At 41.3% G+C, this 18,220-nt stretch overlaps 1 protein-coding gene across 1 annotated transcript in view; it reads left to right on the top strand.

Annotated features, from left to right (window-relative positions):
- Positions 1-47: 47 nt before the first annotated feature.
- The window catches only part of LOC112254249 (hepatocyte growth factor-like protein), a 21,722-nt gene continuing 3,549 nt past the window's right edge, over positions 48-18,220 (top strand). Inside the window, exons 1-13 of the mRNA XM_042324238.1 lie at positions 48-363; positions 2,026-2,170; positions 2,313-2,428; positions 2,585-2,699; positions 4,296-4,432; positions 4,984-5,104; positions 5,306-5,424; positions 5,545-5,716; positions 6,083-6,213; positions 6,352-6,454; positions 8,738-8,874; positions 9,480-9,512; positions 9,784-9,898. Coding sequence (XP_042180172.1) covers positions 309-363; positions 2,026-2,170; positions 2,313-2,428; positions 2,585-2,699; positions 4,296-4,432; positions 4,984-5,104; positions 5,306-5,424; positions 5,545-5,716; positions 6,083-6,213; positions 6,352-6,454; positions 8,738-8,874; positions 9,480-9,512; positions 9,784-9,898 — 1,499 coding nt within the window. The 5' untranslated portion in view covers positions 48-308. The remainder of the gene's footprint in view (positions 364-2,025; positions 2,171-2,312; positions 2,429-2,584; positions 2,700-4,295; positions 4,433-4,983; positions 5,105-5,305; positions 5,425-5,544; positions 5,717-6,082; positions 6,214-6,351; positions 6,455-8,737; positions 8,875-9,479; positions 9,513-9,783; positions 9,899-18,220) is intronic.

Raw genomic sequence — 18,220 nt, 5'->3', positions numbered from 1 at the left:
TCGTTGTCTTTTTGGGGGTAAGCGCCTCTGTTTGATTAAGCTATTCAATGTTCACGTGTGGGTGGACGGGATGCAGTCATTACATTCACACTTATTTTGTAACTCTGGCTTTTCCCGTCCAACAAACACCACAATATATCTTTTTTTTTTTTGTATAGTCTTCTTAATTGTTCACCTTGCTCTAGTCTAGCCTAATCAATTTCGTAAAAACACGCCAGCCAGAGGAACTCCAGAATAGTCAAAAACATTATTAAGTCCTTGGATCTGCTTCCATCCAGCACTGGTCTGTCTTATTCTCTTCTGTAACCATGAAACTCATTATTTCCTGTGTTCTCCTGGCATTTTGGAGGGGATTGGTCAGTGGTAAGAAAAATAACATATATATTTATTTATTTATTTTTTATATGTTTTTTAATTTTTATTTTTTAAATCTATTTCAGATTCATGCGCCGATTGGGTACCTACGTTCATTAATAATGCAACTGGGATTGGTTTATTGATTTGATGTTGTTGAGTTGATGTGCCTTTTTTGTTGGTTGTACATTGTATTCCTGGGTCAGCTCAGTTTACACTGCACAATTGACTGCAGTTTTTCTACATATACATATCATGTAAAAAATCCAATCGTGTCCTTTTACGAATTACAGTCTGTCAAAAAAATGTGATTCTGTCAGTTAAGTGTATTGATAGAGACACTTGTCCATTCGTGTAAGCTTCACACAAAAAAATGGTGTGGTTGGTCCAAAGGTCTTATTGTGCTCAGTCAGACCCATGCCCAAATGTTGTTCAGCCGAAAGCTCACAAACAGACAGCTGGATGCTCAGTACATGATGTACTGTTTGTTAATAGTTCAGTAGATAGGCCTACCAAAGGACATATTACATGGGATTTTAAGTTAGAACTTCGAACCAAAACTGTTCTGAAACAACTCCCATTTTTAACACTCCAGTAAGATAGTGGTTAGATATAATTTTGGCCAAAAGTGCTCATCGAACATTTCACTTCAAAATCATGGGCATTAATATATATACTCTCTTGGGAAGGCTTTCCACTAGATGTTGGAACATTGCTGCAGGGACTTGCTTCCATTCAGCCACATGAGCATTAGGGAGGTCGGGCACTGATGTTGGGCGATTAGGCCTTGCTCACAGTCGGTGTTCCAATTCATCCCAAAGGTGTTCGATGTGGGCTCTGTGCAGGCCAGTCAAGTTTTTCCACACCGATCTCAACAAAGCATTTCTGTATGGACCTCGCTTTGTGCATGGGGGCATTGTCATGCTGAAACAGGAAAGGGCCTACCCCAAACTGTTGCCACTTTAGTTGGAAGCACAAAATCATCTAGAATTCCATTGTTAAGGGGGGAACTAAGGGGCCTAGCCAGAGCCATTAAATATAGCCCCAGACCGTTATTCCTCCACCAAACTTTACAGTTGGCACTAAGCATTGGGGCAGGTAGTGTTAGCTCAACCCAGATTCATCCATGAACATGTTTCCACTGCTCCAGAGTCCAATCGCAGCGAGCTTTACACCACTCAAGCCAACATTTGATATTGCGTATGGTGATCTTAGGCTTTTGTGCGGCTGCTCGGTCATGGAAACCCATTTCATGAAGCTCCCGATGAACAGTTGTTGTGCTGACGTTGCTTCCAGAACCAGTTTAGAACTTGATCGTGAGTGTTCCAACCGAGGACAGACGATTTTTACTCGCTACGAGCTTCAGCACTCGGCGGTCCCGTTCTGTGAGCGTGTGTGGCTTACCACTTTGCGGCTGAGTCGTTGTTGCTCCTAGACATTTCCACTTCACAATAACAGCACTTACAGTTGACCGGGGCAGCTCTAGCAGGGTAGAACATTGACAAACTGACTTGTTGGAAAGGTGGCATCCTGTGTGCTCGATTTTATACACCTGTAAGCAACAGGTGTGGCTGAAATAGCCGAATCCACTCATTTGAAGTGGTGTCGACATACTTATATATAGTGTAAGCCCCCAGATATTAGGACTGTGCGTTTTGTATTTGGCCATAGGGTCCCGCAGTCCTCTGAATGACTTCCAGCGTTCTGAGGGAAGGGAGCTGGTTCCGACCTCCTGGAACTCTGCACGGGTGCTGATGCTGCCAGGGCTGACACTGGAGGACTGTGCCAGACGCTGTTCACACACACTGGATTGCAGGTACCCTGGAGGGTTGTAATGACCTTAGTACAACACCTAGCGGATAAGGTGTTGGACTAACGGGTTTGAGTGCCAGTCAGACTACCCCCAAATTGGTTTAAAAAAATTGAACACAAATGAACTTGAAAACTCCTTTCATTAGAGCCTTCAACTACGAGACGCGCCGCTCCATCACCTGTAAACAGCTGCCATGGGTGGAGGATGGCAGCAACGCAGAGGTCAAGAGGAACGTCAACTGTGACCTGTATGAGAAGAAGGGTAAGCTTTGGGGTCAAAGTGAGGTCATGTTTTCTGTCATTTATGTTCTAAGTGAATTGATCTCATTCTGTATAACGCTACAAAATTAGTCATGTTGTGTCAGCAGCATGCTGTGATTTCTGTTTGAAAAGGCAGATGTTTTTCTTCCATGTGCAGTGTACGTAAGGAAGTGCATTGTGGGTAAAGGAGAAGACTATAGAGGCAAGGTGTTCACGACAAAAAATGGCCATACTTGTCAACAGTGGTGGTCAAAATTCCCACACGATCACAGGTAAGATCATCCCGTTGATTTATGGGAGTCGTAGTTTGTAAAACACAAAGGAAAACGCCGCACACTACTGCTCATGCTCCCAGGTGATATTTATTTGCAATGTTTTGACCCTTAGGTCTTCATCAGGCATTCATATCCCAGGTGGGGGTGGAAGGTCCTATATATAGGCGCAGTACTCAGTGACATCACTTCCTGTAACAGGAGGTAAAAATGTATAACATAGTTATACAATATTACCATTCAATGTATCAAAATATATGATCACACACAGGGAATGTGATCAATATTTACAGTAATATACATACACATACAATATTAAATTAGCATACTTTTTTTATTGACACAATTTAGACTATAAAAAAAACGGTTTCAAGTCAAACTCATTAAGGCCAAGAGGGATCTGTGGATCCAGAAAGATTACCTTTGAAGAAGTTTTCTCTCAATGTCCCGTCTCAATGTCCCCTCCCACCTTTTCTATTCCAATGTATCTCAGAGAACTAATAGGATGTCCAGCTTGTACAACATGAACAGCAACTGGATTTGTTGTCTCACCTGTCTGTACATTGCTGCGGTGCTCACTGATCCGTGTCTTAAGGCTTCTATGGGTTTTCCCTACGTAAGACAGACCACAACGACATTTCAACATGTAAATAACATTGGTGCACATGCAGGTAAAATTATCTTAAATCTTTGTCCTGTGTGGGGGGTTGTGGGTAAATTAGTTGCACTTATACGTGAAGCTGCATTGAGCATATTGGCCACATTTGTAATTACCAGTGCTTCCTGATAATGATCTTAAATGCCTTCCCCAATGGTGAGTATCGGGTGAAGCATGATGGGACAAGTTCTGCTTTTTCTTTAACTTTTGGTTGAAGGCCTTCCAACTGTGTTAGTCTTTCAAAACGATCATTGGCATGTTTTACCCAATTGTCTTTGTACCCCCTTTCCTTAAACCTTTGTGTGAGGTCTCGTGGTCTGTTTCTAATAAGAAGCATCAGAGCTGCATATTCTTCTGATGCGACTGAATTGACTTATAGGGAGATTTTTAATGTGGACGTGGATGAAAGCTGTCACCTCTAAGGAGGTTATTCTTGTCCGTGGGTTTCCTAAAGAGATCTGTAGAGAGGGAGGTTTTGTCCTTAATAACTATCACTTCAAGAAAACTGATTTGTGATTGTTCATAGTTAATGGTGAAATTAAGGTGTTCATTCATAGCATTTAGATAAGCATGGAATTCTAAAAGTTGTGTCCCTGGATAGATCACGAAAATGTCATCCAAATATATCAGAATTAGGAGAATATTGAAGAGAAAAGGGTTAAGGTCTGGATTCAGCACCACCTGTTTTTCAAACATTCCTAGATATAGGTTAGCATAATTAGGAGCCTTAGAGCTCCCCATCGCTGTCCCTTTGGTCTGGAGGAAAAAGTCTCCTCTGAAGAGAAAATAGTTGGAGGTTAATACCAGTTCAGCCAAGTCCACAATACAATTGGTGCTGGGTAGAGCATTAGTAGTAGTTTGGAAACCATGACCCAAAGCAAAATCTAATAAGATATCTCTTTCTCTCACACATATTCTGTTTCTATACCTTGTCATAGATGGACACCCACAGCCACTAATGGTTTGGAGCTGAACTACTGCAGGAACCCAGATAGGGACCCCATCGGGCCGTGGTGCTACACCAATGATCCAGAACGCCGCTATGAGAGCTGCAATATCCCCCACTGCAAAGACGGTACATCAAGCCCTTTTTACATCAGCCGATGTCACAAAGTGCTATACAGAAACCCAGCCTAAAACCCCAAACAGCAAGCAATGCCGATGAAGCACGGTGGCTAGGAAAAACTCCCTAGAAAGGCAGGGGCCTAGGAAGAAAACTAGAGAGGAACGAGGCTCTGAGGGGAGGCCAGTCCTCTTCTGACTGTGCCGGGCGGAGATTATAACAGTACATGGCCAAGATGTTCAAACGTTCATAGATGACCAGCAGGGTCAAATAATAATAATCACAGTGGTTGTAGAGGGTTCAACAGATCAGCACCTCAGGAGTAAATGTCAGTTGGCTTTTCATAGCCGAGCATTCAGAGTTAGAGACAGCAGGTGTTGTAGAGAGTGAGATTCTGCACCTCCCATTCTGTTCAACATTCCAGGGGTGGAAGGATTGCAATAGCAAATGCTTCTAAAGATAACGTGATAACACTATGTGTAAATGATTGATTGTGGTGTATGTGTTGTCTTTGATCAAAAAAAGTGTTGCTACAGACTGTGTGTGTTTGGGTTTGTGCACAGAGGTGTGTATCACATGTAACGGGGAAGACTACAGGGGCGAGGTTGACCACACAGTGAGTGGCAGAGAGTGTCAACGTTGGGACCAGCAGTACCCACAACAACACATCTACCAGCCTGAGAAGTATGACTGTCTACCCACCGCTGTAATCACTACCACTCCACTCTTTTACATACCGTTTGTTGTAGGCCTACATGCCTTTGTATCCTGTCAGCATTACTTCTCTCTAATCAATATGTTGTACTGTAACAGAGTAGAAAACAATCAACATTTCCAAGGTAATGAGAAGCTCCTAACATGGAATCCTGTACATGTGCATCCCAGGTATCCAGATAAGAGCTTGGATGATAACTACTGCCGTAACCCAGACTCCTCCCCTGTTCCTTGGTGCTACACCACAGACCCTGATATGGAGAGAGAGAGTTGCCAGATCAGCAAGTGCCGTACGTCTGTCCCCTTCATACACCCTCCCTGTCCCTTCCATTCACACGTTTCCATGTTTATAACAAAGTAATACAATCTATATCATCCCTCATAATGTCACGTCTCTCCTTTCACTCCAGCTGCGGTTCCTAAGAGACACCTCCGGTCCAGCTACACCACAAACTGTTTCCGTGGTCGCGGGGAGGATTACCGTGGCAAAGTGAACGAGACGACCGGCGGTATTGCCTGTCAGCGGTGGGACGCCCAGTACCCTCACGAGCACCCCTTCTACCCAAACACCTACGAATGCAAGTAAGCCAGAGGAACGGGCGGAAGAGGGATGGATGGATGAGCGGTGGGATTGATAGTTAAGAGGGATGAGTGGCGGAATGATGGTTAGTGAGTGGTGTGATGAGGAGGAGTGACATTAGGGGTCTTGAGATGAGGGTCTACGTGAATGGCTGATCTTGGGTCTAGTTATTTGTGTTCCGAAACACATATACAGTTTAGTCATAGCAGACGCTTATCCAGAGTCAGTAACATACATCCAACATTTACCCATGAATGATTGTCCCTGTGTTATTTTGATCTATAGTATTAGCTGTTTTATCCATATATCCCTGTGTTATTGTGTGCTATACATATTGGTTATACTAATTTCTATACCATTGCTTCCAGGGGCTTGGAAGAGAACTACTGTCGTAACCCAGATGGATCCGAGGCTCCCTGGTGCTTCACGTCTGTGCCTGAGATGAGGACGGCTCTCTGCTTGCATATCAAACGCTGTGCAGACGACATCGAAGCTGAGGGTACACTGCACTCTGCTGTTTCAGTGGCAACAATGCACTCGCTATGCAATCTAGGGTCCTCAAACACAAGCCTACTTGATAACTCACAGAAGGGTTTTCTGTCATCATGTTTTCATGTCATTTTTCCCCACACCCCAGATTGCTACCATGAAAATGGTAAAAACTACAGGGGTGTGGTCCGAAAGACGCGGAAGGGCGTCACCTGCCAGAAGTGGAGTGTCAACATGCCTCACAAAACAAAGTATCAAAAATAACAAGTAGATTCTAAAATTAAATGTGTCATGAATTTGGCAGGTATGTTTGGTGTTGTCAAATATTTAATACACATTTATATAAATACAGTACCAGTCAAAAGTTTGGACACACCTACTCATTCAAGGATTTTTCTTTATTTTTACTATTTTCTACATTGAAGAATGATAGAGAAGACATCAAAACTATGAAATAACACATATGAAATAACAAATATGGAATAATGTAGTAACCAAAAGAGTGTTAAACAAATCATCAATATATTTTATATTTGAGATTCTTCAAAATAGCAACCCTTTGCCTTGATGACAGCTTGAACACTCTTGGCATTCTCTCAACCAGCATCATCTGGAATTATTTTCCAACAGTCTTGAAGGCGTTCCCACATATGCTGAGCACTTGTTGGCTGCTTTTCCTTCTCTCTGCGGTCCAACTCATCCCAAACCATCTCAATTGGGTTGAGTTCGGATGATAGTGGAGGTCAGGTCATCTGATGCAGCACTCCATCACTCTCCTTCTTAGCCCTTGCACAACCTGGAGGTGTGTTGGGTATTGTCCTATTAAAAAACAAATGATAGTCCCACTAAGCCCAAACCAGATGGGATGGCGTATTGCTGCAGAATGCTGTGGTAGCCATGCTGGTTAAGTGTGCCTTGAATTCTAAATAAATCACACAGTGTCACCAGAAAAGCACCCCCACTGTCACACCCTGATCTGTTTCACCTGTCTTTGTGCTTGTCTCCACCCCCCTCCAGATGTCACCAATCTTCCCCAGTGTATTTATACCTGTGTTCTCTGTTTGTCTGTTTCCAGTTAATTGTTGTTTACCTACCAGCATTTTTCCCCCTTACTCCTGTCTGTTCTAGTTCCTGTTTTCTTGTTTTTCCCGGTTTTGACCATTCTGCCTAACCTGACCCTGAGCCTGCCTGCCGTTCTGAACCTTGCCATACCACACTGGATTATTGACCCCTGCCTTCTCTGACCCTGAGACTGCCTGCCGTTCTGGACTTTTTGCACCCTATCTAGATTACTGACCTCTGCTTGCCCTTGACCTGTCGTTTTGCCTGCCCCTATACTAATAATAAACCTTTGTTACTTCGACACTGTCTGCATCTGGGTCTTACCTGAAATGTGATACCCACACCATCACACCTCCTCCTCCATGCTTCACGGTGGGAACTACACATGCGTAGATCATCCGTTCACCTACATTGCGTCTCACAAAGACACAGCGTTTGGAACTAAAAATCTCATATCTGGCCTCCAGACCAAAGGACAGATTTCCACCGGTCTAATGTCCATTGCTCATGTTTCTCGGCCCAAGCAAGTCTCTTCTTCTTATTGGTGTCCATTAGTAGTGGTTTCTTTTCAGCAATTCGACCATGAAGGCCTGATTCAAACAGTTGATGTTGACATGTGTCTGTTACTTGAACTCTGTGAATCATTTATTTGGGCTGCAATTTCTGAGGCTAGTAACTCTAATGAACTTGTCGTCTGCAGCAGAGGTAACTCTGGGTCTTCCTTTCCTGTGGCGGTCCTCATGAGTGCCAGTTTCATCATAGCGCTTGATCGTTTTTGCGACTGCACTTGAAGAAACTTTCAAAGTTCTTGAAATGTCCTGGATTGACAGACCTTCATGTCTTAAAGTAATGATGGACTGTCGTTTCTCTTTGCTTATTTTGGCTGTTCTTGCCATAATATGGACTTGGTCTTTTACCAAAAAGGACAATCTTCTGTATACCACCCCTACCTTGTCACAACTCAACTAATTGGCTCAAACGCATTAAGAAGGAAAGAAATTCCCCACCAAAATGTAACAAGGCACACTTGTTCATTGAAATGCATTCCAGGGGACTACCTCATGAAGCTGGTTGAGAGAATGCCAAGAGTGTGCAAAGCTGTCATCAAGGCAAAGGGTGGCTACTTTGAAGAATATAAAATCTAAAATATATTTTGAATTGTTTAACACTTTTCTGGTTACTACATGATTCCATATTTGTTATTTCATAGTTTTGATGTCTTCACTATTATTCTACAATGAGGAAAATTGTCAAAATAAAGAAAAACCCTTGAATGAGTAGGTGTGTACAGACTTTGACTGGTACTGTGTGTGTGTATATATATATATATATATATATATATATATATATATATATATATATATATATATATATATATTTCAATGTATGGGATAGTAGCATGTGGGTGTAGAAGTGTCTGCTGTGGCATGGGTAGGTAGGTTTAGTGCTTCTACTGTACTGTGGTTTTCCAGGATAAACCCAGGGACCCACCCTGAGGGCAACCTGACAGAGAACTACTGCCGGAACCCAGATGGGGACCAACACGGACCCTGGTGCTACACCACTGACCCCAAAACAGAGTTTGACTACTGCGCCATCAAGCAGTGTGGTAAAGATTCCGACCCCCCACCACCACCACCCCATACCCATACCTCTGTCCCCTCAGGCATTACATTCCTTTCTCCATATCTTTCTCTTGTTACTCCATCACTCATTGGCCGTATCCGAATTCCCATACTTTCGTTCTACACAGTAGGCATTTTAGGTATGCGAAAATAGAACGTTTTATAGTATGATGATAAGCTGATAATGAGACAAGGGGACACGCTGTACCCAAATGAGCGAATGGTGGGAATCAACGCACATTATCAACGCACATTGCGCATTAGATGCCGCATTATCAGGATGGGTGAGCCTAGTATGTTGATATTTATTGCTTACTGCATCTGTTTTTACCAAACAGTACTTTCTAAATAGTATATGTATGAGTATGATTAGTACACATTATGTCGTTTTGGTAAGTAGTAGGCAAGACAGATTTCGGACACTGCCAGTATATCTTATACTCTGTACTCTATCCTTCTAGGCCTAATGTTAATTTACGAACACTATAAAGCTCTTTTCATACATTTTGCTCGAAGAACTAATCACTCCTTGGCTGTTATTTCAAAATGATTTTTAAAAAAATGATTCTGCTTATTGTTGTTTGAACAGCTGGGGAGAAAGTGTCCATCATAGAGCCAGCCGGTGAGTTCCTAATGGAATATGCAACTATAATGAATAATAAGTGCTTCCTGGAAGTGTACCTGTGTACACAACTTTACTCACTAACTGAAGTGTGTGTGTGTGTGTGTGTGTGTGTGTGTGTGTGTGTGTGTGTGTGTGTGTGTGTGTGTGTGTGTGTGTGTGTGTGTGTGTGTGTGTGTGTGTGTGTGTGTGTGTGTGTGTGTGTGTGTGTGTGTGTGTGTGTGTGTGTGTGTGTGTGTGTGTGTCTGTGTCTGTGTCTGTGTGCGCACAGAGAAAGTGGAGTTTAATGAGTGTGGGAAGAGAGATGATCGTTTCGTCAAGAGCATACTCCGTATTGTTGGTGGGCGTCCTGGAAACTCTCCCTGGACAGTCAGCCTCAGAGACAGGTCAGTCTTAGTGAGATTTACTCACTCAGCCTCAGTCTTCATAACCTCTCTGTCTCCCCTGTTAGAGACCAGTGTTCATGGCATCTCTCTCTCTCTCTCAATTAAATTTCAATGTAAGGGCTTTATTGGCATGGGAAACATATGTTAACATTGCCAAAGCCAGTGAAGTAAAAAAAATAAACAAAAGTGAAATAAACAATCAAAATGAACAGTAAACGTTACTCAAAAAAGAGTGAGTGAGCTGGAAAGTGGGGAGAGTGAGCTGGAAAGTGGGCTGCGTTCAGGGGATCTAAGTGTTTGGGAGTGTGAGTTGGACGCAGACATTACATTGTCAAAGCAATGTATATGAAGTATTACATAAATGAACAATATATTGGGCCAACAATAATAATATACAGTATACTGCATATACACAAAAACAATAATAATAAGACATTTTAAAAAACAATTCCAGAAATGAAATCTAGAAAGGCTCGTGTGTATGACATCTCTTAAATGATGACAAGGCAGCACATCATCTGCACCAAGATCTACTGTCTCAATGTTTTCTCCTAACATAACGCAGATTTTCTCCTCATTCTCTACTTCATCCGACCTAGTCTTTCCTCTCTGACCTTCCATGTTTTTCTATGGCATCCTGTCTCTATTGCCAGGCTATGGTTCATCGAGTCTGTTAATGTCTTCCATGGTTTGAATTCTTTGATTTTGAAAAGTTGTTGTCCTAATTTGATAACTCTCTATATAGAATTTGGTAACATTGAAGCTTGTGATTCAGTTGAATTTCGTTTTGCCAATATTCTACATATTTTGGTTAGAGATTTTTACTTATTAGAACTGTGTTATTTGTGGTCAAATGGTTGAATTTTAGCTGGCGCTTCTGGGCCAGTTGCTCTAAAGGGTCACTCTTTGTGTTCCAGGCTTTTCATAAGACAGCCTTGTGATGATAATATTCTGGATCACAGTGTGTTAGGTGAATCCAGAAAGTCGTGTCTCTTTTCTCAATTATGAGTGCTAGTGGAAATCTCCCAAGTTCTGCACTACAGGCTAGGTTTGGGCTATTTCTGTGCACAATATTTGTAGAAAATTCCAGGTAAAACCTTTCGGTGGGGCTTTCATCCCATGATGTACTGTATATTTTAAATTGCCACATGGAAGGATTGGAGTTATGACAGTCCAAAAATTTAAGCCAAATTCTTCTTGGTGGCTTAAATTTATACAGGGTCTTTCTAATCGCAAAATATGCTCTGCGTGCTTTATCTGTTAAGGACTTTATGGCCATGTCAAACCACCAAGGTAAATATAGTCGGTGGTGTGTTTCAGGATTGGTGGTGTGAAATGGTACTTATTTTCCTGAGATCTGGACTTTTTCTGAAAGATCATTACTTAGTTTTGTTCCATATTAATGGATAGTGTCCAGTCCTTACAATACTGTTCTAGCAAGGACAGGCTTTGTTGTACCCCCTGTTCTGTTGGTGACAAGATTATTGCTGGTGACAAGTCATTGGCATATGAAATACACTTTATTTATTTGTCTTCTAGGGTGAGTCCCAGAGATCTTGATTGATCTGTAGCCAGTTCAGTTATATAAATATTGAATAAGGTTGGACTAATATTGTAACCTTGTCTCTGTCCTGACTAAAGAATTGTGAATATTTTCATTATAGATCTCATTTATTTATTTATTTTTATTTCACCTTTATTTAACTAGGCAAGTCAGTTAAGAACAAATTCTTATATACAATGACGGCCAAACCGGGGAAGACGCTGGGCCAATTGTGCGCCGCCCTACGGGACTCCCAATCACGGCTGGTTGTGATACAGCCTGGAATCGAACCAGGGTCTGTAGTGATGCCTCTAGCACTGAGATGCAGTGCTTTAATAATAATAATATCGTAGACCTTGCCTCCTACACCACTTCGAAGGGGTTTTGAGAACAGTGCTTCATCCCATAAGGAATCAAAGGCTTTTTGAAACGTCGATAAAACAAGGCATATGTGTTTCCTTTGTGAGTTTGGTGGACATGTTTTTTGAGGACATGGAGGATATATATGTGTTGTGATATATATATGTTGTTCAGTGTTTAGGGAGGAATCCAATTCAACTTTTACTTAAAATGTTCAAATCTCTGTTCGAATGCTGTCTGGCCCTGCGGGTTCACCGCTCTTGAGGGCCTTTATTTGATAAATTAGTTAAAACAATGTAATAGGATTGTCCAGCTGGTTTCGTTGGGTTTTTACTGTTAATTATAATTATTTTAATTGTTCTATTACTGATGTTTAGGTGGAGTTAAGTTTTTTTTTTTTTTTTTTGAATTTATAGAGGTATTTCAAAATGCTGTTTCCAGATAATCCAATCTTTGATTGGGGGGTCTTTCTTTTTAAGAGTGGTATCTAATTTCCTCCATGATTCATTAAATTAATTGGTGATATAGAGGGATTTTCTTATATTGGCTTAGGGCCTATTGGTATATGAGACGTGTCTCCTGTTGTTTTTGTTTTGACAAAAGTCTTAGTTATTTTCTTGCAGTTGAACCTTCTTTGTCAAACCATACCATTTTCCTTTTTTGATATTCTATTTTTCACCTTATATAAATATATCCATCAATTTGTCAGTGGCTTAACGCCATCTTTGTCTTATTTAAATGTAGTAAAAAAATACAAATGTAAATCAAGTTTTTAATATCAATGTTATTTAATGCTGCCTTCTATTCAACATGGCTAGCTTTTTCCCCCCACGGTATGTGGGCGGGGGTAGAGTTCTGGTTTTAAATGTAGGGGTGGTTCATCAGATTTTTTTTTCTGATAAATTCTAATTTGGCAGTGGTCTGACAAAGGGAGTTGTGGCATGACCATGAAGGCATAGATATTTTTTCTTGCTCTATAGATCTGTTATGACAAAGTCGACTGCACTGTTTCCTAGTTCAGATCAATAAGTAAACCTACATGTTTCCCATTTTTGTTGACAATACTGTCATAGCTCTCTCTCTCTCTCTCTGTAGTCAGTTGTGATTCATACCCAGATGTACATGGGTGTTTCCCTCTAAATATATGTAGTCTGGATATTTACCAGTTCTAGCATTTAAATCCCCCATTAACAGAACTTTACGTACTGACTCAAAATGAATTATATCAGAATAGAGACTCTGAAAACAAACGTTGTTATAATACTGAAAGTCAGACAGAGGCATATAACAATAAGGTATGTTTTTTTTTGCCAACTATGTTTTTCCTTTCCTCTCTTTAAACTAGATCAGAATCCCTCCTGAGTCACGGACACATTTTACATGTGGATGTTTCACTGACGGTAGGCCTGCAGTAACCTCCCTGTCATTTTTGGGAGAGGATGTTTCTTTTCGACTCCATGTCTCCAAGAAGTATAATAATGTCTGAACTAGGTACGATGTCTACTAATATCTGTGTCTGTGCTTTTCACAACCAAATGTTTAAGAGCACAAACCCTGAATGTTATATATTCACTGCATTTGGAAAATATTTTGTACTTTTTTATTTAACCTTTATTTAACTAGGCAAGTCAGTTAAGAACAAATTCTTATTTAGAATGACGGCGTACACCGGGCCAAACCCGGATGATGCTGGGCCAATTGTGCACCACCTATGGGACTCTCCAAATAAGGCCAGATGTGATACAGCCTGGAATCGAACCAGGGATTGTAGTGACGTCTCTTGCACCGAGATGCAGTGCCACTCGGGAGCCCAAAGTTGGTATTCAGACCCCTTCCCTTTTTGCACATTTTGTTATGTTACAGCCTATTTATAAAATGGATTAAATTAAAAATGTTCCTCATAAATCTACACACAATACCCCATAATGACAAAGCAAAAACAGGTTTTTAGAAATGTTTGCAAATTTATTAACAATAAAATCAGAAATACCTTATTTACATAAGTATTCAGACCATTTGTTATGAGACTCGAAATTGAGCTCTGGTGCATCCTGTTTCCATTAATCATCCTTGAGATGTTTCTACAACTTGATTGTATTTGATACACTGCCGATTTTGCAGGTTTTCCTACTTACAAAGCATGTAGAGGTCTGTCATTTTTATCATAGGTGCACTTCAACTGTGAGAGACGGAATCTAAAACAAAAATCCAGAAAATCACATTGTATGATTTTTAAGTAATTCATTTGCATTTTATTGCATGACATAAGTATTTGATACATCAGAAAAGCAGAACTTAATATTTGGTACAGAAACCTTTGTTTGCAATTACAGAGATCATACGTTTCCTGTAGTTCTTGACCAGGTTTGCACACACTGCAGCAGGGATATTGACCCACTCCTCCATACAGACCATGAGGTTGAAGGAATTGTCCGTAGAGTTCCGAGACAGGATTGTGTCGAGGCACAGATCTGGGGAAGGGTACCAAAAAAGTCTGCAGCATTGAAGGTCCCAAGAACACCATGGCCTCCATCAATCTTAAATGGAAGAAGTTTGGAACCACCAAGACTCTTCCTAGAGCTGTCTGCCTGGCCAAACTGAGCAATCGAGGGAGAATGGCCTAGGTCAGGGAGGTGACCAAGAACCCAATGGTCACTCAGAGCCCCAGAGTTCCTCTGTGGAGATGGGAGAAACTTCCAGAAGGACAACCATCTCTGCAGCCATCCACCTTTATGATTGTGGCCAGACGGAAGCCACACCTCAGTAAAAGGCACATGATAGCCCGCTTTGAGTTTGCCAAAAGGCACTCTCTGACAGGAGAATCTTGTTTCTCACGATCTGATGAAACCAAGATTGAACTCTTTGGCCTGAATTAGGGCTGTGGCGGTCACAAAATGTTGTCAGCTGGTGATTGTCAAGCAAATAACAGCTGGTCTCACAGTAATTGACCGTTAGTTAACATCAACACATTTAGCATCTCCTGGCTTCCACACATAGCCTACAAGCCACTGATGCAGACCTTTGGAGCATCTACATTTTAAAAAGTATAATAAATCCATGTAATATAGCCTTCACAATAAATCCATTATTATAGACAGGTCTAAAGAAGCATGATATGAAGAAAATGTAGTCTATTTCAGAAGAACAGAATAACATACTCTGAATTGTCCTTATGTTAGGTCCTGATCTGGCTATGCCAAATGGCTGTGGGCTACGCTAGTTCATTTAGCAGGCAAGATCTGCTTAGAATTCCGTGGCATTATTTTATAGTATGAAGAATACAATAGAACAAAGCTGAATAAAATAGAAAAGATATTTTCTCCAAGCGATTTGAGGGAGTGCACACAAACGGCTATTCTGTGTTGAGCGGTTAACAAACAAATAGGTATTCCTATATGCTTAGTTTAGAGTTATTAATGTAACTTCAGTTGTTCTACAAACGTTGAGCTATATGTTTGGACTTTGATACATTGTAAGGCTGCATGATGCTACTCTAATGAGGATTTGAAAAACGTCGCATGAAAGGCATGAGCTCTGCTTAGTTTTTTTTTGTGCAGGCTGATCACACTACATCAGTCACTAAATTCACAATTTGACAAGCACTTGATTAATGCCTCAAATTTCACGGCCGCCGTAATGCACCCTAATAGAATCCATTCTATTTACATCGATGTCAGAGTGACTAGAGGAACGACAGAGTGCTGAGTACCAGGCAGTTAGCAAGTTTGGTAGAGGATACTAATGACCATCAGCAGCATCAGAGCTTGTAGAAGCCTAATTACTGTGTCTAAACGGTCACGTGGAATTTGACTGCCTTCATGACTCTTGACCGTTGGCGGTAATACGGTCACCGCAACAGCCCTAGCCTGAATGTCAAGCGTCACGTCTGGAGGAAACCTGGCACCCTCCCTACGGTGAAGCTTAGTGGTGGCAGTATCGTGCTGTGGGGATGTTTTTCAGCGACAGTGACTGGGAGACTAGTCAGGACTGAGGGAAAGATGAACAGAGCAAAGCACAGAGATCCTTGATGAACACCTGCTCCAGAGCGTTCAGGACCTCAGACTGAGGCGAAGGTTCACCTTCCAATAGACCAGGACCCTAAGCACACAACCAAGACAACGCAGGAGTGGCTTCGGGTCTCTGAATGTCCTTGATTGGCCCAGCCAATGCCCGGAATGAAACCAATCGAACATCTCTGGAGAGACCTGAAAATAGCTGTGCAGCGACACTCCCCATCCAACCTGACAGAGCTTGAAAGGAGCTACAGAGCAGAATGGGATAACCTCCCCAAATACAGGTGTCCCACGCTTGTAGGGTCATACCCAGGACGACTTGAGGCTGTAATCGCTGCCAAAGGTGCTTCAATAAAGTACTGAGTACAGGGTCTGAATACTTACTGTATGTAAATGTGATATTTCACATAATTCTAATTTTGTATTATATAATTTTGTTTTTGTATTGTCATTATGTGGTATTTTGTGTAGATTAATGAGAGGAAAAAAAACGTTTAAAATTTTTTAGAATAAGTCTGTAAAGTAACAAAATGTGGAAAAAGTCAAGGGGTTTGAATACTTTATGAATGCACTGTAGGTGCTTATATCCTACTTAAGGATGCTATGTTTAAAATGTTCCTTTAGGATGTGTTGAACATACGAGATAAAACAAATAAACAGTATTTAAATATTCAATACATAATAAAACATTAAAAATATATATATTTATCTCTTATTATCGAGGCTACATAGCTTATGCATACATTGGTACTTTACCCTGGATGTCATCTGTAGTGCATGTAGGTTTTTAGTTCAGTATGCCTATCTTAGAGCAGATTAGAGGTAACATGTCTCTTATCTGGTTCTGGTTGTCCTGTGCTGAGGAACTTGTGGCAGTCACTGCTGTGTAGCTGTTCTTCTGTACTGCCTGTTGTGGCTAGCCGGGTGCTCTGTCAGGGATGACTCTTGAGGGAGGAGGGGGGGGCAGCGTGGTGAATGGGGCAGTGGGGATGTGGGCTATCTGTTGCTTGGGGCTCCTTGGATGTTGAGGAAGGGCCCTGGGACTCTGAAGTTTTAAGATGAGGGAGGATGATTTTTTTTTTTTTAATTATGAGCATGGCCTGATTTCAGTTAGAGAATATTGGATGACTCTCATTCATATTCCATTCACCCAGCTCAAAGTAACATCGATAGGTTTAGGATACGACATGATACTCAAATCTTCCCTGTACCATCACGAGGTTGCTACAACCTAGCTTATGAAAAGTGTACAACTTAGGTGCACAGGTCGAGAGAATTATTAGTAATCAAAGTGACAGACAGTGGCACATTCAAAACTGCCTTGCATACTATTGCCTGCATCTAGCTGATCTAGGGTGTAATCATTAGTCCAACAGTTGCAAATGAGAATTTCTATTGGATAAATTCAGGTAAGTTTATTCCCATTTCGTTCTGTTTCTTTCCGTTTCAGAAAACGTTTTTTAACAGAATCGACAGAATGAATACACACCTGATCACATGCAAACGCAGTTAACTTTCATTGCAGCCACATAAAAACAGCATGATCACTTTGCTCGTTGTATAAATAATTCCTTCTCACAGCTATCTACGTGCTCTGCTCCTCTCACTTTTTCCCTGCGCTTGTGCACTTCAATTGCACAACACAACAGCTGTCTGTAACCAGGCAAAAAAAACTTTCCAAGCCAAACCTTCATATCATGAACGCTAATCACGACACACAGCCTACGTCATTGTCACATCATAGTCAACTAGAACTACTAGAACTAATGCGTTAGTAAACCCGTTACAATCATGGGGTACAGAAAGCAGTTTAGCAGTTACACCGGTGGGCCCCAGAGGCAATAAATTAATAAAACCAAAAGTTTACCTTGACTTGGAAGAGTTCCAGTGTTGGATAGCCATAGCCAGCTAGCTAACATAGCATCCCTCTCTGTTTTGAGCCGGGTGTTTGAGTAGGCTAAACTAGCTAGCTGCATTTGCTAGCTAAGTGGAAGTGAAATTAAAAAACAATAAATGCAACCAAATATAGCCATCACTCTCTCTCTTGTTTCTCCTTCATTTTGGAATAATTGAATTTGTTCAAACTGTTCAACTACTGACATTCTCTCTCTTTGAGGTAACTACTCACCACATTTTATGCACTGTTGTGCTAGCTAGCTGTAGCTTATCATTTCAGTACTAGATTAATTACCAGGACAACATGTCACTACATGCTACAAGAGCGCTGATAGGTTAGAAGACATCCTCCGGAAGTTGTCATAATTACTGTGTAAGTCTATGGAAGGGGGGTGAGATCTTACTGCGCTGTTGATTCATCAGGCTGGCTGGTGTCGGCTGTTGAATGCCTCTGCTCTGGCTGGTCAAGGAATATCTCCCTGAACTCAGTAAGGTCTCTTTCTAGAACAG

This window comes from Oncorhynchus tshawytscha, linkage group LG07 (assembly GCF_018296145.1).
Source record: "Oncorhynchus tshawytscha isolate Ot180627B linkage group LG07, Otsh_v2.0, whole genome shotgun sequence".
Taxonomy (NCBI): Eukaryota; Metazoa; Chordata; class Actinopteri; order Salmoniformes; family Salmonidae; genus Oncorhynchus; species Oncorhynchus tshawytscha.
The sequence above is the reverse complement of the archived record's forward strand: the minus strand, read 5'-3'. Positions and strand labels throughout refer to the sequence as shown.